Consider the following 22680-nt stretch of genomic DNA (forward strand, 5'->3'; position numbering starts at 1 on the left):
CATGCTTTAAATGACACAACAGGTGGGGGGGGAACAGAGGAGAGCGCAGAGACGTGCAAAGAATCGCGGGGTGGGGGGGGAGGGGAGTGGTGGTGAGGGAGGGAAAGGGTAAGGGGAGCGGGGGAACGGAAGGGGAAAGGCCATAGTGTTTAAAGGGGGAGGGGCGCCTCTCACCCAGTTTGAGGAGCCAGCCCTCGCGGTCGGGGTTAAAGAAAGTGTGTGTCAGGTCGTTCCCATCATCCTCAGGGATCTTGAAGGGCTCGTTACGGATGCTGTCGTAGAGGTTCTAAGGGGAGGGGAGCAAGGGGAGGAGTTACAGGCAGACCACGCCCCTTCCCGAGGCAAGCAGAAAGGGGGTGGCGTGCTCTCTCGTGCACACGGAGGTGCCTTTGGCGTGGCAACTGAGACCACGTTGTACCAGACGGTGGAGGAAATGAAAGTAATTAAACAAGAAGAGCGAGCGCGAAGGATTCAGGACGGTAATTAGCCCCCGAACGGCAACACATTTACAGCGCAGAGATCCACAACTCCCAGACTGCAGGACAAGCGTTATATGCAAAAATGGAGGATGTAAAAAGTTCCTCACAAGAAGACAGTTGTGGACGTTTTGAGAAAGCGGAAACATGCATGAGAGGGCCTCCTCATCACCCAGCGCACTGCCCCAGGCCAGACCAACGGGCCTATCTGTCCCGGCCTCGGGCCTCGCGTTCCGTTTTCCAGCCTCTCACCCGCAACAGCTCCTCAGGCAAGTCCCCCCCATCGTTGATGCCGCGGTTCATGGTGATGAACCTCTCGACGGTGGGTTTGTCGCGGACGTTGGGATTGTGGAGGCTGGTGTTGAGCATGATCACGGCAAAGGAGAGGACGTAGCAGGTATCTAGGTGGGCGCAGGGAAAAGAACACAAATGGGAAAAAGCTTTTTTTAAAAAAAAAATAAAATCTTGCTTTGTTCCCTCTCATCGTTTTTAGAAGGGTGACAAAATGTTAGTTTTGGATAGCGTTGGGACCCAAGTGATTCAAAACTGATTTTTTTTTTTAGCCCAATGCTGTTGGAATTCTGATCCCCCCCCAGTGACCTTTGCCACCTCTGTTAACGTCTCTTCTTATGATCAATTATACTGCTGCTGTTGGTTGAATTGATTGAAGGTGTTATTATGGACTTTTAGACCAATGTTTTGTTACTAAGCTGCTCGTTTAATCCAAAAAGGCTAAACAAAGATTTTGCTATTTATTTTTTATCAAGTGATTTCACTTTCCAGAGAATTTCTCATCAAGCACATAATCAACTGTTACAACAGCCGTCTCAAGTAGGCCAGTGATAATCGCTATTGTGGTTTGGAGGCTGAGAGACAGTGGCCTGGATATGGCTAGCTAGTGAGCTACACTTCCAGACAGGAAGGGCCAACTCCCCTGCTGTTGGACACTGAGAACTTTTGCCAATACATCTTTTTTCAGTGCGGGATGACCAAGAAAACAAAGCGCATCTCTCCAACCTGCTACAAACCAGTCCCACAGAATACAAGACAAGGATCCCAGACCACAGATTAGCGAGGTTTCTCGGTGCCTTCCCTAGTTGTGGCTCTGGTGTGACAGGCAGAAACACAAAAGGTGCGCTTTCCCCCATCCCTGCAGCTCCACGTGGGGGGAAAAGTCAACCTCCCTGATTTATTAAAGATACAGAATTGCTCAAGCCATCAAACAGGAAAGATGAGCAATTCGTTGCAAACACTTGGGTGTCCACACTGAGCTAGGATCAACAGCTAGTGCAAACAAACTTACGATTAGCAGTGAATTCATTCCCATCCCAGGGGGACGACTGCCTCCCAACATCTCGTTTTGAACCAAACATCCCCACCCATTCCTCGCACAGGACCCAGTACCTGTGGACTGAAAGACCCCTGGGTTGCACAGGCAATACCGCTGGGCGAACGCCTCCATCATCCGGTCAATCTTCTGGGCTTCTCCTGGCAATCGGAAACTCCACAGGAATTGTCTGGATTGAAGGTGGGGCAGACACACCACGAAAAGGCAGAGATAGAAGTCTGGTCATCTACTGTGCAACTACTAGATTTATCCCCTACCTGCAATGTTCTGTATTGATTGTCTGAAAAAGCGCATGTACTGAAGCACGGCAGACCAAGGTTGATGGCTAAAAATACTCCCCCCCCAAAAAAATCTATATATCTAATTCTCAAGTCGCCCCCTGTTGTGCGGATACTTCAATCTGCATGTCGGGGGCACCTGGGGGGGGAGAGAGATTTTTGGGCACACGTGGGGCGGTCCCCAGGTGTGCACAAAAATCTGAAACCCCGGGAAAAATATCGGGGGGGAGATCGAGCGGGGGGTGGTGGAGGATACGGGGGAGGAACTAGCAGGATGGGGGGTACTTACCTCCTCCTGCTGCTTCCTCCTCCGCCTCCTGAGTTTGGAGCTCAGTTTGGAGCTCTATATATACACACACACACACACACACACACACACACACATATATATATATATATTTAGCAAGGAAGCGCAGCACACCAAGGCTGAAAACTAAAAATACTTCCCCCACCAAAATATTTAGCAAGAAAGGGAGTTGATGTGTGTTACAGTAACCCCAAGACTGCATTTTGGAAAATCACTGAACGCCCTTCTCCAGGAAGATTCTTTTGTTCCCTTCCTTCACCATCTTCTGCCAGCAGCCGAAGACTCTTTTTGTCTGACATTGCCTCACTGACTCTCATTGACTCTCTTTCACATTCGTGCATCTATGTATTCTGTTTAATTGTATCTATGTGCATTTCCCAGCTCATTTCGATGTTTCTTTTATTTCTGGCCTTGGAACCCTAAGCAGGGTGAAAAGGCAGCTCAAAACTGTTTTAAATAAATAACTATAGCACAGTCTACATGGGATAGCCATTTTAGAAAGCATAAACTACAACCTATACCCTTAAAGGACCATCTCTTCCAGTATAAAACAGGGTGGCTACTCTGATGACCCGGTCACCCACATTTTCTCTCCGTCCCCTCTTGCAGACCTTTGAGAACTGCTATCACCCAGTCTCAAGGCCTTTACAGTATTGGCCCCTACATTATACAATGGGCTTGCTGAAAACAGCACAGCGACACCTTCCCCTTCTGTCTTTCATAAGGTTTTGCAAGACTGAACTATTTAGGAAGATTTTGAAGATGGTCAACAGAATTGACAATGGTTCTTTCTTTTTCTGGCTTTTTGTTTCATTTTATGGGATCTGTAGGGTTTGGAAACAAATTCTTTTTTACCAGAGTTTATTAGCTATTGTTAAGCACTGGACTGTGATATGCAAAAGCACAAGTAAATGACAAAGGGAAATGCACAAGGAAATGGCAAATCTATTTACAGCATAAAATCAACCCAGATATAAAGGTAAAGGTAAAGGTTCCCTTGCTTGAAAGCCAGTCGAGTCCGAGTCTAGGGTTGCGGTGCTCATCTCCATTTCAAAGCCGAAGAGCCAGCGCTGTCTGAAGACGTTTCCGTGGTCATGTGGCCGGCATGACTAAACACCAAGGCGCACGGAACGCTGTTACCTTCCCACCGAAGTGGTACCTATTTATCTACTTCCAATGTCTTGCTTTCGAACTGCTAGGTTGGCAGGAGCTGGAGCTAGAGACGGGAGCTCACTCTGTCATGCGGCACCCGGGTCTCGAACTGCTGAACTACTGACCTTCCACAGCCTGCAGTTCAGTGTCTTAACCACTTGAGCCACCGCAGCTCAACCCAGATATATGGGAATTCAAAAGGATCCTTGTTTTCACTTTGTTTACACAGTAGAGAAAATAGTTTCATGATGGCCCATCAGTGGCATGTCACTCCTTGGAAATTAACCCAACATTTATTAAAAGAGTTCAGGGAAATGGTGTTTTTTTTTTGTTTTTTTTTTAAGGAAGTTAACAGCTGATTTTTACCACATGGGCTGCGAAAGAACCCAACATTCTTGGAGAATGGATATCAAAAACAGCTGAAGTCTTAAACCGAAACGTTCCCTTTGTACGAGAAAGTTTCCTGTTGCATCATACAGTCATAACCTTAAAAAAAAAAAAAACCCCAACCCAAACAAAACCAGGACTTGGTTTTGATTTGTTGGCCGCCGCAAGGCTGGTTTACGCACAGCACAAAAAATTGCAGGCCTCTTCCAAGATCAGCTAACAGCTGATTAAGGTCAAGGATCTGGCAAGACCAGTCCAGTTAGCAGCTCGAATGGAAACAATAAGCCAGACCTGGCAAAGGGCTGAGGGTCTGGAGACTCACCGAAGGGCCTGCACGAGGTTGAGGTCAGTAAACTCATGCAAGTCAACGAAGGCGTGGAGCACGGCGATGTTGAACTCCTCCCTGAAGAAAGGGGGGGGGGGAGAAGGTTAAAGCGAAGCTCATCCCCTTGTCACCCCACATGATGACAACATCTGGAGTCCCAGGGTTGCCACCCTCCAGGTAGCACCTGGAGATCACCTGAGATTACAGTGGATCTCCAGATGACCAAGATCAGCTCCCCCGGAGAAAATGGCTGCTTTGGAGGGGGGGCTCTACGGCGTGATACCCTGCTGAAGGGCCTCCCCTCCACAGGCTCCAGCCCCCCAAATCTCCGGGGATTTCCCAACTCAGAGCTGGCAACCCTAATCTGTACGTGTCAAAGAAAGAGCCCAACCAGTGCCCTTTCCTCAGTGACTTCACTCTTTAAATCTACCATGCTTGGGCCCCGGTTTATGCATGCAGCAGAATAAGTTAGGGAGAAAGGACTGAATCACTTTAGTTGCTGGCAGGGCTATTTTTGGGCAGGAACGCACAGGAACGGAGTTCCGGCTGGCTCCCGAGTTGGCCACGCCCAGCAGGAACTCATTAGCATAACAGGCCACACCCAACAGCAGAAACTCATTAGGATTGGCTACATTAGGGGTGTGTGGCCTAACATGCAAAGGAGTTCCTGCTACAAAAAAAGGCCCTGGGTTTTGACAACAAATAAGGTAAACAGAATAACAAGCAAAAGGTGGGTGTGGCTGGATGACCACACTTCTGGTAACATGGGGGTACAGCCTAGTATGCTAATGAGCTGTGTTGTCAGGGGTGTGGCCTAATATGCTAATGAGTTTCTGCTGTTGGGTGTGGTCTATTATGCTAATGAGTTCCTGCTGGGCTTTTTCTACAAAGAAGGCCCTGGTTGCTGGAGATACATTTTTAATACATTTCTGAGTGACGCTTTTGAATGTTCATTCCCACCCCCCACCCCTGGCAAACGGAAAACAACCAGAGTGCAAGATTCTACCCCGGCTTTTTGCACGCTGTGCTGGCTTGTTTTAACATACGGAAATATTAAACACTGTTATTCCCTACTGGGGGTCTGACGTGCTACAGCCCAGGCAACCTCAGCCCAAATGTGGCCCAAGGGCTGCCTCTCTCCCACGGACCAGATCCCAGTCAAGGGCGGAACCCGCCTGCCCACTGATCCTCTTCCCAGCAGGCTCCCAAGCCTGACCCCCAATCTTCTGCTCCTTCCTCCCACTGCCCCGTCCCCTCTCACCGCTCGCCCAGATAGTCGCCAATGGCCGTCTTGTTGAGTCCTTCCCCCTTGTAGAGGAAACGGGCAATGTCCTCGGGGGTGGAACGCAGCAGTTCATTCTCCACGAGGAACTGGATTCCCTGAGAAAACAGAGATTTGGTAAGACCAACCATCCACAGAGTGTCCATTCCGGGAGATCTCGGAAGCACTGGCTTTTTACCTCTATGCTATCATTCCAATGTGACCTCACTTCCTGGAAACGCAGGTGTCATGATCATGGGCCTATTGTGGTGCGGCCTACAGGGTCGAGGGAGGCCTAGTGGCTTCAGGGAAGCCTGTATGGGAGTAGCTATCAGGGCCTACATTTCCCAGATTCCTTCTGGACCCTGTGATTGGGTAACAGGAGATTTTGGAGGGGAAAAGTACACCAGCAGGGGAACAGGGGGCGGTGCCTGGGAAGAGGAGAGAGAAGGCCTTGCCCAGAGTGGGCGGGTGTCCTCTCCCGGGGAGCAGGGCTGGTGGAAGCTGCCACAGACAGAGGGATCCCTCATCCAGAAAGGGGTGAGTTAGACTGTGAACGGGTACCTAGGGGAGGCTAGGACTGTGTTATTATTTTACTGATTTACCGGCCTTTACTTTGCTCATTTTTCCTACTTGTTATTGATCTAAAGTTGCTGTTAAATCTCTTAATAAAACTAGTTGTTACTCTGCCTGGGTCCTCACGCCTCATTTGGTCACGTACAAGGGGAGTCCTGTCGCAAAAGTACTGTAACAAGGGGTCGGGTGGGTGCTCTGGGCCCTCCCAAGGAGACCCATGCCAGAGTGGTGGCAGCCAGTAGTGAACCTACGGTTGCCATGTCGGGTGTTGCGCCGCAGCGGGGGACTCCCGGCTGGCGGCTGGAGCGCGCGCACCGCACGCACGTCACCCGGAAGTGACGTGACGCCGCCGGGCACACTGGGGGCGGGGCCACGACCATCCGAGGAATAAACATAGAGTTTTCCCTCGGATGACTGTGGCCCCGCCCCCAGCGTGCCCGGCGGCGGCACGTCACTTCCGGGTGACGGCAAACCTAAGTGAACCTTCCTAGCCGCTGACTGCAACAGCAGGTTATTCCCAACATCCCCATCCAGAAAAATGTCCAGGGACCCCAGAAAGTCCCACCATTGAGCCCCAACACCCACTTACTTTTTTAGGATCCATGTTGAATTTCTTGCGGCCCATCCCCATCTTCCGGTTCCGCTGAAGAGTTTTGCTGCACAAGATAATGAACCTGTCAGGCCTTAGATGCAAACATCTAAAGTTGAGTCAAGCTTCTAGAAAACACTCATGGTCCAGTCCTCCTGGGGCTACACAACCTCAGACTGCAGGGAGGTGGCAAAGCCAGAAACTTTCTCCATCCTAGGTGTCCATGTAAAGGTGTTTTGTCTGGTGGGGAAGCTAACTCCCCAGCTGAATTCAGCTGGTACGGGACCAGGAGATGACTGTTAACACATGCTGTCTCTGAGAATCTCAGCTAGCTTGAAATACTGGATACATAAGACGCTCCTTGAGAGACAAAAAGAGGGCAAATGTACATTTGGTACACATACGAAATGAGGAATTCAGAACTACCGTGCCGCACTGCTCCCCCCCACCCCGGCCACGTCTCTAGCACACAGAGCTTGGCTGAACACTTCTTAGAATGATAATATTGCTGATGTCGGAAAGCACAAAAGCCAGGATGCTAAACTAGGGTTTAACCAAGGTTTGGCATCTCAGCTCATGGGGAGAAAAAGCCCAAACCAAAATGCTGATTTGCCAGGCACCTGCCTTCGGACGTCACAGCCAATTGGAGCCATGGTGATCATGTTTGTTTCATAAAGAGGCTTATCTTCCACTATGCTGTAAAGGACCACGGTGACCACGGTGCCCAGGGGGTGCCACGCCCCCTGACAGTATGTTTCTTGGAGCCTATTTGCTTCTCGGTTCTTAGGGAAAACATCCAGAGGATCTTGAAACGGGGGGAAAAGGAGCTTTGGCTTGCTCCCTGCCAGCTGACTAACTAGCAAAACACAGAGCTTATGCCCAGCAGACGCATCCCAGCCACATTCCCTCAGCTTGGCCACAGACACTCTTATGTCTCCAGACTTGGAAACCTCCCTCTGTGCCTGTGCGGGAACCAAACCCTCCATTTTCTTTTGGAACAAGAAATGAAACAGCAGCTCTTCCCACAAACAGAAAGCCAGTTCGGCCTGTTGAGGAGCTCACTGCTCTTTCTCAAAATTCCAGTAGGGCCCACAGCTCTGAGATGTGGTTTTGCCTGCGCCTGGATAATATCTGGAAGAATCCACAGTGCGTGTCTCATGGGGCTTTACGGAATCCTAGAGGCCCAGGACATGCAGTTGGGATGCTCTGCCGCAACAGTACATTCCACGACAATCACACACCTCACATACCAAAAGGTGCGCTTTGTGGGGTATTCAGCGTGATTTGACAGTGGTCTCTAACAGCCCCTGCAGGCAAGGGCTGAAAATGCAGACAAGGACAGAGAGTTTCCTGGTTCTGTTCAAATCAGGAACGTCCCAGAATGTTAAGGAATGGGCCAGTGAGAAGGCTTCAGGACTAGCAAGCTCCTAGTCTTATCACAAATGTCCCAGAGACTGGAGTGAGCTGCTCTTTAAAAAGATTTCTTTCTGTAGCAAGAAGCAATTGTGGGCAGAGGAGCCTCTTTCCAGGAGTCAAGATGGAGCCATCTCTGGGCGCACGCTGCTGCACTCACAGGGAATCTCATCTTACCTTCCTTCATTGGCTTCTAGCCCCTCCACCTCATTCATGGCTTCACTGAGCTCATCTCGCAACCGCTGAATTTCCACCAGGAGCTCCTGCTTCCGCCGGCGGATGTTTTCCAACTCCAGCCTCTCCTCGGGAGTCAGGTCCGGAGGCACTGTGTCAGAGAGATATGGGGGGGGGGGAGCAGAAGAAGATTGGGAGACATAAACTTTGACAGCTTCTCTTTGTGGTGGTAAACGGAAACCGCTGCCGAGGTGAGGTTCTGAATCCAGAGGCCGCCCAGGCTTTGCCCTAACAATCGCATGCCAACACAGCAAGGGTTGATCGGAGCAAAGGAGTATGGGAGCTCCAAAACCTTTAATGCCCACGCACAAGCTATTATCATCTCTCTGTACAAGAAGCTATTCCTGCCAAAATTCCCTGGAGTTCTGTCCTCCTCTGCACCGGCCACCGAAATTCTCAAAGCCACTCCCCCTGATTACTGTGCACATCCTGATCCACTGCAGTGACCGAGACCTTGTTAGCCAAGAGTTCTTTAGGCCCCTGGCCTTCAACTGGAGAGTCCTAACTCACAGCTGGGTTGCGCACACCCTGACCTGAAGCGGGAGTACCAGCACCACAATTTTTATGTTAATGGGAGGAGGAGGAGAGAAAAGGGGAAACCGGCAAGGAGAAAGGCAGCCCTGTATGGCCAAAAAAAAGACAATGGAGGGTCCTGTTTCTGAGAAGGCTGGCGACAGGTGATGGCATATGGGAAAATATGATTAATATAAGGTTTTATATTTTGTTAGAATTATTATTTGGAGAAAGCACTGTAAGTTTCCCCACACACCCTTTTAGGGATACAGGAATACCTACCAGGTCGACAAGAGAGAAAGGAGAACACTGAGACTAGACTACTGCAATGCACCCTACGTAGGTCTCCCCTTGAAGTCAACTCAGAAACTCCAACGTCGTGCAGAGTGCTGGGGCTCGGTTATTATAAGGAGCGAGGCAGAATATGCATATTACTCCTACTCTGCAGTCATTCCATCAGGTACAGGGCTCAATTCAAGGTATTGGCCATTACATACAAAGCCCTTCAAGGTCTGGGTCTATCATATCTGCAGGACCACCTCCCCCCGTCCCCGTGCTCCACCATGTCAACTTTGATCACTGGAGCAGGGTCTTCTGCAGGAGCCCCCCAGCAAATGGGTGAAATCAACCACCACCCGTAAATGTACATTCTCTGTTGCGGCTCTCCCCTTGTGGAATCGCTTGCCGGAGGAGACCAGGAAGGCCCCCATGCTCCTGGCACTCTGCAAACTATGCAAAACTGAATTATTCGGGAAGTCTGTTTTATAACGGTAACAGGGCTGTACTGTAATGAAATGCTTCAGGAAGACGCTTTGGTAAAGGGACAGGGACTGGGGAGCACAGTGGAATCCTGTGTACCGTACATATTGTCTGTTGTTATAAGTATGATCTTCCTATGTAATTTCTGCATCATTTGGCACGTCATACTGATACTTATGCTTGGTTTCAGCTCTGTTTTTAGATTTTGGCAATCCAAACCTAACTGCGTTGTTTCTCAGAGGCCCCTTTCCTGCCGATCTCATTGACTTGCACTGCATGATCTCCCTTGAGTCTCAGAGAGAAAGGCAGATGATAACTGATGTAAGTAAAGAAAGAAAGACATTTCCAGTGCTCTGCTGTGACGGGAAAAGCTGCATTTTCTACATTTTGCAGAACTAGGGCAGTGTGAGCCTACCAAAGGTTGGTTGGTTGCTTTCTTTCTTTGAGTATTTGTGTTTGTGTGCATATGCCTGGAACTCATGGTTGACTTCTGGCGACCCCTAGTGGGGCTTGGATATTTCAGGCCCAGTCACACGGGCTGGAAAATGCGGGGGGGGGGGGGGGGGGGACCTGTGGGAGATCAGATGTCCGGTTGAGGTCCCGTCGAGGTACCGTGGCTAGGGGGGAGGTGCCGATCACACCACAGGCAAAGAAGCGGGGTGGCGCTGCAAACGGGGTTGTTGTTGTTGTTTACTTTTTTAAACTGAAGTGTGCGCATGCTCCGTTGGGTGCTTGTGCACATCCGTGGAGCCTTGGGGGAAAAAAATGACCTGTTTGCAAGGGGACATGGGCGGGCGCCGGATGCCACCGGAAACGCGATCAGACGCCCGCCCTTGCCCTGCGGTTTCCGGAAACTAGTACCTCCGAGGTACTAGTTTTTTGCCGCGCATCTTCGGAGGGAAGCCTCGGTTGAGCCACAGGAGCTCTACGCTTCCCAGATGTGGCGGTGAGATCGCGCCCGGAAAATCCACCTATCTTCCATCTCTCTAGCGTGGCTACAGTTCCGTGTGACCGCAGCCTCAGACAGGTGGCTGACTACTGCCTGTCTCTACGTCCTGGCCCTGGTATTCCTTGGAGGTCTCCCTTCCAAGTACTGGACAGGGTTGGCCTGGCTTAGCTTCCGAGATCTGACAAGATCGGGCTTGCCTGGGCTATCCAGGTCAGGGCCTGAGCAGAGGTTTCTTCTAGGGCACTAAACTGAACAGGGCTTCGGCTCAGGCACCGAGGAAAGAGACCTCAGGGTCTCAGCCCACCATCACCCTATGTGTTACTTCTAGCCATACTTTAACTGCCCACAACACACTAATGAAGAAAAACAATGGTACCTTCCCTCTTGGGGCTCAGAGATAATGGAGGGTGTAGCGGTGGAAGGTGGGGTTAGGAGAGGAACCCCCCCCCCCCATTAAAGCTTGCCAAAGGTTGAAATTCCTGCACGAAGCTGAAACACAAAATCACCTGCTCTCAAGGGAGGGTGAATTGGAGGATGCCCCTTGCTATTTTATTCTTAAGATCCACTCAGGTCAGACTGACAGCAGGCAAAAAGCTTCTTTCAAAAGCCACCCAGTGGGAGAGCTTCCATGCGCAAAGACCTGGCTTTAATAGGCTTAGCCAGTTCTATACTATAAGAAGCCTCATCCCTCTGATTGCAGTGGTACAACCCAAGCTCCCCCTTCACGCCAATGGTACAGCCTAAAAAAAAATCCCTCCTAGAACAGAATGGTATAAATTGACAGAGGTCACGTCGCACACTACACACCCCTTATTACACTGATCTAGTCCTTATGCCCCCCCTCCGTCTCTGCGCAATGCGATCGCCCACCCACACACCCCTCCTTTTCATTCCACTGGTTCTTTCCAGCCCCACCCCTCTTTGTAAGGGAGCGGCCCCGCCTCCCCTATTACAAAGAATGGCTCAGTTCATCCACCCGCTTTTCCAAATGGAGTTACTGTGTGCCTCTCACAATGGTACCTTCCATCCCCCCCCCCCCTTTTAACTATTCCAATGTTAGCGTCTCAGGACGGCCCTACCATAGATTCCGTCCTCCATGGTGACCAGAGCGCCCCACCGGAGGGGAAAGCGGGACTCCCCGCTGCCCCTTCGTCTCCTTTCTCCGGGGCTCCCAACGGCGGCTGCGCTTTCCTCCCGCAGCAGCCTGGCCGTACACTGAAAAGAGCGTTCCGCCTACGCAAACAGAACAACCAATCGGAAATAGGGAATCCTCTTGGCAGCTTCGACCAAAAGCCAATAGGAAACAAGTCCTTTCCTAGTCATTAGAATGTGCGCCCGCCACAGCCAATAGGTATCTTCGATTTGATATTGACAGGGTACTCATTCAATGAAAGCTCAGATTTGGCTCGCTCCAGCAGCCCCTGCACATAAAGGGAAAGGAAAACTTAAAGGGAAACTCTTCCACTAAAGGGCCTCTAAAGCAAAGGAGGCTCTGTCTGCCCATTAGTTTCAATGCGAAGGCCGACCTTTAATAAGGAAACAGGAAGGGGGCAGCTCCCAATTAATTCCACTGATGATAACTAATTTTATGCTATGATTGGGTCAGGATTTCAACCTCTGGCAACAGTGGGAAGCTGCCAACGCTCTTCTCTAGGAGCTCTCCACGAAAACAGCTGGGAAACAGCCTACCCTGTCGTTACCACTGCCTGGCAGCCATTCACGAGCATTTTAAAGTATAGGTGCTTCTGTGCACCTGCAGAGGGTCGGGAAGAAGGGCTGCAAAGCCTCTGAGCCAGTTAGGAAGAGCCAAAGAGAAGACGAAGAGATCATTTCCGGTAGGCACAGCAATAGTCTAGCACGGTGGAGAAGAGTACTGGACTGGCACTAGGCAGCTGAAATCCTGGCCAAGGCCAAGGTGGTCGCTGTCTCTCATCCTCACCTACTTTAAAGGACTGTTGTTAAGACAAGGGATGGTGTATGAGAACTATTTAAACCCCCTTGAGGTCCTTGAGGGAAGTGACTTTAAAAATCTGACACATACTGAGTAATAATAAATGATAGACTGATAAACGTGAACAGTCAGAGGGTTTATAACTCACTGAACCATTACATTTTTATCACACCTTTCCTCCAAGGAGCTCAGTTATACGGTGTAGGTAATCCCTTCATCTTCATAACAACAACCCCCTAAGGCAGGCTACAGGATTAGCAGGGATTTACACCCAGGTCCTGACTGAAGGGCCATTTCTGAGCTCTCTTTATTCATGGATAATGGAAGGACCTCTGTGTGTGTTAGGTGTACAGGGCAGTTTCCCGTTATTAGAACTTGACAAACTTTGAGCTCCTACCTGATAAATAGGAGGAAATAATTTTTGTGTGTGCCTGCGTTCAGGAGAGATCTGGGGAGGGAAGGAGGCAGGCTATAGCCAGATTTTGTCAGATCTCAGAAGCTAAGCAGGGCCAGTACTTGGAAGAGAGACCACCAAGGAGTGCTTTGCAGAGGAAGGCCATGGCCAGCCACCTCTGCTTCTCACTTGCCTTGAAAGCCCCGTGCAGGGGTCACCCTGTCAGCTGTAACCTGATGACACATACTGTGATTTGGAAGATGTTTGTTGCCCGGTTTTTCTTGGATGCAAAATGCCCAATTGGGTCATCTCCCCCAATAATACTTGTGGGACGCAGAGCCTCATTCAGTGCTAATGGATTGCTAACGGAAGAGCTTCCATGCAGGCGCACCAGAAAGAGCATGGATTAAACCAGTTCATTCATTATATTGCAAAGGTACAGTCCAAGCTCCCCCTCCAATGGAAAGGTATTGGCTAAAAAAACCCTCAACGACTCAAAAGAAGGGAATGGTATGGATTGGCATCGGTCACATCACACGCCCGTCATTGCATCGATCTAGTCCTTATCCCTCTCCCCTTCTCTGTGCAATTAGATCGCCCACCCACACCCCCACCCCTTCTCATTACTCTGGTTCATTCCAGCCCCACCCCTCTTTGTAAGGGAGCAGTCCCGCCTCCCCTGTTGCACAGAACGGCTCATTTCACCCACCCCGCTTTTCCAAATGCAGTGACTGGGCGCCTCTCATAATGGTACCTTCCACCTCCCCCCTGCCTTTAAGTATTCCAATGGAAGTGTCTCAAGAGGGCCCTACCATAGATTCCGTCCTCCATGGTGACCAGAGCGCCCCACCAGAGGGGAAAGCAGGGACTCCCTGCTGTCCCCCGTTTTCGGAGCTCCCAATGCCGGCTGCGCCTTCCTCCCTCAGCCGCTTGGTCCTGCGCTGAAAGGAGTGTTCCGCCCACGCAAACAGAGTAACCTATAGGAAAAGGGGATTCCTCTTGGCCGTTTGGACCAATAGGAAGCGAATCCCTTTTCTAGTTATTATAATCAACGTCTGCCACAGCCAATAGGCGTCTTCGATTTGATATTGACAGGGGCCTCATTCCATAAAAACTCAGTTTTTTCTATGCGCCCCCCCCCCTTTAGGACTTTGGGACTAAACTTATTTGTTGTTGTTGTTCAGTCGCACAGTCGAGTCCGACTCTTCGCGACCCCATGGACCATCTCCCGCCAGGCCCTCCTGTCTTCCGCCGTCCTCTGAAGTTGGCTCAATTTCATGTTCGTTGCATCGATGACACTGTCTAACCATCTCATCCTTTGCCGTCCCCGTCTTCTTTGACCTTCAGTCTTTCCCAGCATCAGGGTCTTCTCCAGTGAGTGCTCCCTTCTCATTCGGTGGCCAAAGGATTTGAGCTTCAGTTTCATTATCTGGCCTTCCACGTACTTATACCTTGAGTAAAACTTTGTTGGCCTTAAACGTGCCACCGGACTGGAATTTTGTTCTGTGGTTTCAGACCAACACGGCTCCTCAGCTGAATCGATCTTCTACACACACCTACAATCCGGGCAAAGGGAGGAACGAGCGCGGAGCAGCAGCTTGTGGGAAATCAGCCATAGTCTTTCTGTTTTGTTGTTCAGTCGCACAGTCCAGTCCGACTCTTCGCGACCCCATGGACTAGATCCCGCCAGGCCCTCCTGTCTTCCGCCGTCCTCTGCAGTTGGCTCAATTTCATGTTCGTTGCGTCGATGATGACACTGTCCAACCATCTCATCCTTTGCCGTCCCCGTCTTCTTTGACCTTCAATCTTTCCCAGCATCAGGGTCTTCTCCAGTGAGTGCTCCCTTCTCATTGGGTGGCCAAAGGATTTGAGCTTCAGTTTCATTATCTGGCCTTCCAGGGAACAGTTTATCCACATGCAATTTCTTGCTTTCAAACTGCTAGGTTGGCAGGAGTTGGGGCCAGAGACTCTGTCACTTCCGGTCTGCAGCTCAGCACCTTAATGCATCTTATCAAGTCACCGAAGGATTTGTTTCCTGAAACCTAGCTCATAGGATTGTTGTGAGGATAAACATGAAGAGGGAGAACCATGCACACAAACAACCCTGAGTATTTGTGTTCATTGAGCTGTGTTTTATCAGTGTATGTTTGATTTTCATCCCATGGTGGTGTACTTGGTCCATTTTTATCCTCGTAGGAACACCATAGGGTAGGTTAGGCAAGTGGCAGCCCTGCACAGGATTTTGGAGTTTGGGCAGGGGTTCCAAGCAGTTTTTGCCCATGGCTAACAATGCACACTGGGGGTGTGGGTGGGGTGGGGATTACAGGCAAGTGCCTACTATTAAAACTTGCCAAAGGTTGAAATACTCCTCCAGCGGTAGTAGAAAATTGCCTGTTAAGGACGCAGAGTGAATTTGGGGATGCATTTTTAATTCTGGGGCAGATTAGTTCAAGTTTATGGTTGTAAACTGATGAAAGGCAGATTCTCTTTTCCCCTGAAGATCCTTCAGTGGATGAAGTTCAGTTTTGGTGCACTTCTTGGGATGTATCTGAATGGCAGTTTCGTCTCTGCATGTGTAACTTCAGTTTGTGGGTTCTATGGGGGCAGAACTTGGGATGAGTCTTGCAATGATTCAGAGAGAATGAAAACATTTTTACTTTTCACTGAACATCGTATCATGTAACAAAAACATAGATCTTAGTAACACAACAGAAGAGGAGGAGGAAGACATTGGATTTATACCCTGCCTTTCACTCGGAGTCTCAGAGCGACTTACAAACTCCTTTCCCTTCCCCTCCCCACAACAGACACCTTGTGAGGTAGGTGGGGCTGAGAGAGCTCTGAGAGAACCTGCTCTTTTTCAAGAACAGCTGTGCCAGAACTTTCTTTTTGAAAGAAATTTTTATTTTTTAAAAAGGAAAATAAACAAAAACAGAAAAGAAAAAATAAGTACAGAATAGAAAAGTAAATAAAAACTAGAGTCAATACTCTACATTTACAATATATCATATGCTTATTCAAATCAAATTTGTTTATATCATTTTGCTGAGTATTAAAATCTTTCCCTTTAAGGTACCCTGATAGTTATGTAACCATTTATAAAATCTCTCGCAGTTTTTTCAAAGTCATTCTCTGGTTTTTCATGTATTTGTAGTGTTACTTTATCCATTTCTGTTGCGTCCAATAATTTAAATAATCAGTTTTTCTTTTTTCGGTATTTCTTCCTTCTTCAAGTATTTTGCATACAGAATTCTGGCTGTAGTTACCATTTGAATAATCATGTATATATCTTGTACATTAAATTCTTGCAGTACAATATTCAATAAACATTTCTGGTATAAATGGAACAGTTTTGTTTAATCTATTTTGTAGTATTTCATGTATACGTATCCAATATTTTTTAACAACATCACAAGCCCACCACATGTGGTAAAATGAGCCAACTTTAAGTTTACATTTCCAACATAGGCTTGACATATTTGGATACCACTTAGCTAGTTTCTCAGGTGTCATGTACCATCTATAAAACATTTTATACAGATTTTCTTTATAGGCCAGGTGTGGCATGGAGTTTTCCTAGAATTACAACTGATCCTCAGGCTACAGAGATTAATTCCGTTGCAGAAAATGGCAGCTCCAAAGGGCAGACTCTACACCATATTGAGTCTAGAAAAAATGGAAGTCCCTTTGTAGGTACTGCCCCAAATCTCTAGGAATTCCCCAAGCCACAGTTTGCAACCCTAGTCACAACATATGAAAAATGAACATGGCTACATTATTGTACTTTGCAGCAGTTTATTCCTTGCTGATTTAAAAGCCAGAACAAAATTAAATTTTGTTTATTGTCTTACAAACAGGCTATCAAAAGTTCAAACTATACTTCAGTAGCTTCAGTGCACAAAATGGCAGGAGCGCATATATTCATGCATTCATGCACAAAATGGCAGTGGCAGGAGTGCATATATTCATGCATTTGTACACATGTGCCACTACAGGACAGCTGCCTCCACCTCCACTCATAGATTCCCGTTTATTGTTGTTGTTGTTTGTTGTTGTTGTTTACAGAAGATCTGGAAAGGAAGCAGAACCTCAAAGAATGACGTTTTGTGCAACTCACACTAACACAGTTTCTAAAGTCTCCACGCAAGGCAAAAATGATCCCTGCACGTATGGAATTCCATGTGGTTTCCAGTGAGATGTGATGCCTGCCTGAGTTGGGCAGAAATCTTTTAATAAGGAGGAGACAATCAAGAATAAAATGTCATAAAAAAGAGAAGTACAATAAGGAACATTCATCTTTCTGTAACATGAAGGGATGTTTTACAGAAAGATGGGGACCTTTAATGTGAAATGGAGTTAATCTCTGTTCTGTGACCCCCTTCTGAAATGTTCTTATTATCGTGAAGCAGGTTTTTTGATGAGGTTTATTTTGCAAGAACAGTGGACTTCCAAGGAAAAAAGGGAAAACTTGAGATGTCTTTAGATCAAAGTTTGAGTCAGTAGCACCTTTAACACCAGCTGAGTTTTATTCATACCCTGAATAAAACTTTGTTGGTCTTAAAGGTGCCACTGGACTCAAACTTTGTTCTGCTGCTTCAGACCAACACGGCTACCCACCTGGATATGTCTTTAGATGTTTGTGCTTCAATTTGTTCTGAGCATCACAGAACTCATTAGCTGCATATGATGAGAATCAAGGACTTCACAAATGTAACAAGGGATTGAGGAATCACTTAAAATGAGATTCAAATCAGGGACATCCTGAAAAAGTAAAGCTAAAGGTTCCCTTGCTCGAAAGCCAGTCGAATCCAACTCTAGGGTTGCGGTGCTCATCGCCGTTTCAAAGCCGAAGAGCCAACGCTGTCCGAAGACGTTTCCGTGGTCATGTGGCCGGCATGACTAAACACCAAGGTGCACGGAACGCTGTTACCTTCCCACCTAAGTGGTACCTATTTATCTACTTGCAATTTCTTGCTTTCGGACTGCTAGGTTGGCAGGAGCTGGAACTAGAGATGGGAGCTCAGTCCATCATGCGGCACCCGGGCCTTGAACTGCTGAACTACTGACCTTCCACAGCCTGCAGTTTAGCGTCTTAAACAGGGACATAATTTATTTTTCTTTCTTTTTAAAATTTTATTTGTATCCCACTTTTCCACTCAATCAAGGCCACCCTGTTGGAGGTGTACATGGTGTACACAGTAGCTTTGCCCAGGACACTAATACACTAATGATTCAAGATCTGCAAAAGGCAAGTTTGATATCACCTGTGATATCACCATAAGGAAATGGAAAATGCAGATACTGCAGTTCCAGATGAGAACGCCAGAGAGTGCACTAATATCATCTAAGTCCTAGATTTCTTGCATAAAGGTGCACCCAAAACGGATGGATGGGAACTGAATGCGGGTGATGATAGATCACTGTGGGGGGTGTCTTTGGCAGGTCTGAGGGATAACCAGATAACTGAGATAACTAGTGGGGGAGTGTTGGCTCTTGGGGACGGAGGTTTCACTGACATAGGAGTTGCCTGCAGGTCAGGGCTAGGGCCATTTGGGAACCATCTGTTTCTACTAGTTTGCTCTGTGGATGCTGATTACTTGGGTGGGGGCCAAGGCAACTCTTAACATGATGGATTTATTGCTAGCAGAGGATGGAGACGGGAGAAAATCCTTTTTCCTGGGTCTTAATTCCCTTCCATACCACCAACACAGTTAAGAACCCATCCTTTTGGGTGAGAAGATACAGTTTGCTCAGTTCCTTTTTAAAAAAAGCATCTGGGTTGTCATGAGCTTGGGATCAGCTGATCCTACATGAGAAAAGAAATGGTCATGTGTCTGTTAACTGCTTGTAGCTCTCTGCTCTTACAGGCTTTGCAGATGTGGAAATGGTTTTTTATACAAGGACCTATCAGAGCTGGTCTGGAGAGTTGAGGCCGAATATGGTTCCCACCCAAGTTCTGCATTTGCAGTTCCTGGTTCTTTATTCACCAGTCTAATAACAAATTTGGCCCCACTGGTGGACCTCCTGATGGCACTGGTATTTCTGGCCACTGTGTGATACAGAGTGTTGGACTGGATGGGCCTTTGGCCTGATCCAACATTGGCATCTCTTATGTTCTTATGTTCAAATATTTGTTCGTTTTCTTTTCTCCCCAGTGGAAGCCCAGAGCACTTTGCAAAGTGTGTTAGGCTGAGAGAGTATGACCTGGCAAACTTTCGTGGCAGGGTGGGGAAATTGAACTTGGGTCTCTCACACCTTAGTCTGACACTCTAACCGCTACACCACACATACTGAATGAGCCACAAAATAAGGTTTGGACCATCACAAATCATGTATTTCAGACTTGGGGGACTACGCTTTGCCAGAAGGCCTAAGCTCTTCCCTAGTCCATAGCTTGGTTTTAGCACTAACTGCCATGCCGTAAAACACAGTGCTCCCCCCCAAAATGAAGATAGTGGCCATATGCCAAAAGTAAAATAGGAAAGAATGCCACAGCTTCTATGTATTTATTGCCACAGTTACATTTGTGAAGCAGCTGAGCTGGTTCTGGGTCCACGAAAGACTTCGTGTACAATCTTTACATTTTCTTTTTATTGACCTTTTTGCCTTGACCTGGATGGCCCAGGCTAGCCTGATCTCCCCAGATCTTGGAAGCTAAGCAGGGTCGGCCCTGGTTAGTACTTGGAGGGGAGACCTCCAAGGGAGCCCATGGTGGCTACGCAGAGGCAGGCAATGGCAAACTGCCTCTGAACGTCTCTTACTTTGAGAACCCTATGGGGTCACCGTAAACTGGCCACTTTGGGTCTCCACCGAGGAGAAAGGAGGGGCATAAATGAAGTAAATGAATCCTGAACTTGAATTTAAGTAAGCAGCTTGCCACTTGCTTCCCTTCAGTTTTCAGAGGAAAGTGGGGAAGACAATTGAGGTGTCTTGTCTCCCCGCAACCCCTCCAGGAGAGCAAGGGATCTCCAAGATCTTGTGTGAAGCCCGAGGGAAGCTTGCAAAACAAGGAGTCCTCCCTGTTTTGCAAGTTTCCCTCAGGCTCAGTTGTGAGGGCTGGGAGATTCCGCTTCTGTCAGGAGAAACACAAAGGAATTTCCCGCCTTTCCCAGGCTGGGGACGCCTTGCCCCATTTTGCCGTGTTTTCTCCTTGGTGATGTCAGACAGAGCCGGCCCAAGGCATTTTGGTACCTGAGGCAGAAAATCCAAACAGCAGTCCAGTGTTTCCATCATGATGGTAATAATATTTTATTTGTTTATTTATTTTACTTATTTAACTTTCAATTTCTAGACCCGAAGGGCTCTGAGCGGTTTACACAGTACAATTAATTTACACTACCTCACTAGGGCCACATATTGAGGTGAAATGACTACCTAGCAGGCACCCACGGCAGGGTCTCTTGGTGGTTGTTTTTCTGCGGACGTTTTAATCCCCGGGTGATGACGTCTCGGCGTAGATCTTCCTCGACCGCAGCGACTCCTTCTGGGGACGGTCCCTCAATGCACAACAGCGCGCTGCCGCAGCTGGCCTCTGTCCTGATTGGCTCCGGCCTACCATGTTGCCTTGGCGCCGCGCCCTGCTGGCCCAATCTCCGTCTGGGCCGCTCGATTCGCCGCTGTTGCCGCCGCCATCAGCTGCTGTCGCCACCATTCTGCCGCTCAGCCACCGCCGCTCCATCGCACACCGAAGGGAAGGAGGGTGGGCCCCCCCCCGCTCTAAGAGCAGGTACCCATTCATCTACTCGCCCGTATGGGCTTTCAAACTGCTGGGTGGTTCAAAATAATAGTATGAAATACACGAAATAATTGGCTGTTCGTTGCCCTTCAGTGGTACATTCCCCCCTCCCCATTTCCTTCATGAGGCGGGTGACATTCCTGTCTGAGGCAGGTAGGTTGGCCTTGGTGTTCTTGGTACAGAAAACATGGAAGCTACGATGGCCATACTTCAAGAACAGTGGAGTGAAAGGGAGGGAGAAGGTGTGTGGCGCAAGTTGGGCAAGTCAAATCGAAGGCTTCGAGCAATGCTGAGGCATTCACAGGTACGTGTAAAGTAACCCACTGGCTGCCATGAGGTGAGATCCAATATCTGACCATTGCCCCGTACTTTGGTGACCTTCACATTCCACATGCCTGGAGATTACAGATTCATGAGGGTTTTATTTTAGACTCAAGGAGAATATGTCCCCACTTGATTGTGTCACCTGCTTAGGGGTGAGTGCTGAGGAGTTCCTGACATCCTGTCACCTCAGCGGTGCCAGGGGGCACTGTGGATGCCAACAGTTTAAGGCGTATGGGCGATAGCTCGGGGAGAGGAGCAGACAGGGAGGGTGTGCAGCCCACACCGTGCCCCCCTCCGGTGTCTCTGGCGCAAAGCAGTTGGGATTAGTGATGAAACACTGGCCATATTAATCTGAGCTCCCAGCTGTGAATCCAATCTGAGCTCTCACCGCTCTGACCTTCAGCCTACGCCGCTCTCACCCGACCGGCTTGAGCAGCAGCTGTTTATAGTAGGACTGTCGTCCAGCACTACGAAGCATCCTACGCATCTGTCTGTACTGGGATATTTTTATGGTGCTAAAAAAATTTCTTTCTTTCTTTCTTTCTTTCTTTCTTTCTTTCTTTCTTTCTTTCTTTCTTTCTTTCTTTCTTTCTTTCTTTCTTTCTTTCTTTCTTTCTTTCTTTCTCTCTTTCTCTCTCTCTCTCTCTCTCTCTCTCTCTCTCTCTCTCTCTCTCTCTCTCTCTCTCTCTCTCTCTCTCTCTCTCTCTCTCTCGTTCTTTCTAATGGTAGATTTTGCGTGCCAGTAAAGTAGGCAGTGCGGGAGACGGATCTGGCCCATGAGGCCCAATTCCCTCGCACCCTGTTCTACACAGAATAAGAACAAATTAATAGAAGAAGGTGGCCATGCCCCCTCCCCAAATAGGTCTCCTTTCCCCACATTCAGTCACATTGTCTTAGCATTGCTGATGTGATCAGAAGGTAATAGACTGGGATTGAAATGTCAGCTGTTCTTTTTCCCATTCACCTTTTCTTCTTTATATGCATTGTTTGCTGACTTTAGTGTTCATTGTTTAAAGAATTCATACATTTGAAGTGTGTGTGTGTGTGTGTGAGAGAGAGAGAGAGTGAGTGACAGAGAGAGAGAGTGAGAAAAGAGAGGTGTGAGTAGATTCCATACACACACGGCCGTGAGCTGCCCTGAGCCTGCATTGCAGGGAGGGCGGGGTATAAATGCAATTAATAAATAAAAATAAATAATAAAATACACTACCTCTGTCCCCGATCAGGTTTGCCAACTCCAGTTTAGGAAATTCCTGGAGATTTGGGGCAGATCCTGGAGTGGCCAGAATTTGAAGAGTTGGGGGGACTCAGCGGTCCACCCTCCAAAGCTTCCATTTTCTCCGGGAAACTAATCTCTGTAGTCTGGAGATTGTTGCAATCCCAGAAAAACTCCATCCCAGAAGAACTCCAGCGTCTCCTGAGAGACTGGCAACGCTAGTCCTTGTTTACCAGGGACATTCCCTGTTTTCTACCTCTTGTCATCCATTAAAGCCCAGTTTTGCTCATATATGTTCGTCTTTTGTAGTCATTGTGTTCAAATTTTGTTACTGTGAGTTGCTAGTTTGGTGAAAAGTGAGGTAATAAGATCCCCTCCAGCGGCCTGCCCGGGACTAACTTGTCTTTTGGCTCCTCTCCTCCCAAAGGGCTTCCATCAGGGCCATTTCATGAGTCATTTATGGAACAGTTTAGGCTTGCCAACCTCCAGGTGG

General features: G+C 48.4%; 1 protein-coding gene across 1 annotated transcript in view; it reads right to left on the reverse strand.

Annotated features, from left to right (window-relative positions):
• CYTH2 (cytohesin 2) overlaps nucleotides 1–11665 on the reverse strand; it is a 28796-nt gene extending 17131 nt beyond the window's left edge. The window contains exons 1-8 of the mRNA XM_015414406.1: nucleotides 11647–11665; nucleotides 8290–8437; nucleotides 6700–6766; nucleotides 5535–5653; nucleotides 4271–4351; nucleotides 1881–1993; nucleotides 729–877; nucleotides 175–286 (exon numbers count right to left, since the gene is read on the reverse strand). Of these exons, the coding sequence (XP_015269892.1) occupies nucleotides 175–286; nucleotides 729–877; nucleotides 1881–1993; nucleotides 4271–4351; nucleotides 5535–5653; nucleotides 6700–6766; nucleotides 8290–8437; nucleotides 11647–11665 (808 nt within the window). The remainder of the gene's footprint in view (nucleotides 1–174; nucleotides 287–728; nucleotides 878–1880; nucleotides 1994–4270; nucleotides 4352–5534; nucleotides 5654–6699; nucleotides 6767–8289; nucleotides 8438–11646) is intronic.
• Between the last annotated feature and the right edge of the window lie 11015 nt (nucleotides 11666–22680).

Source organism: Gekko japonicus, unplaced genomic scaffold (genome assembly GCF_001447785.1).
Source record: "Gekko japonicus isolate JY-2015 unplaced genomic scaffold, Gekko_japonicus_V1.1 scaffold243, whole genome shotgun sequence".
Classification (NCBI taxonomy): domain Eukaryota; kingdom Metazoa; phylum Chordata; class Lepidosauria; order Squamata; family Gekkonidae; genus Gekko; species Gekko japonicus.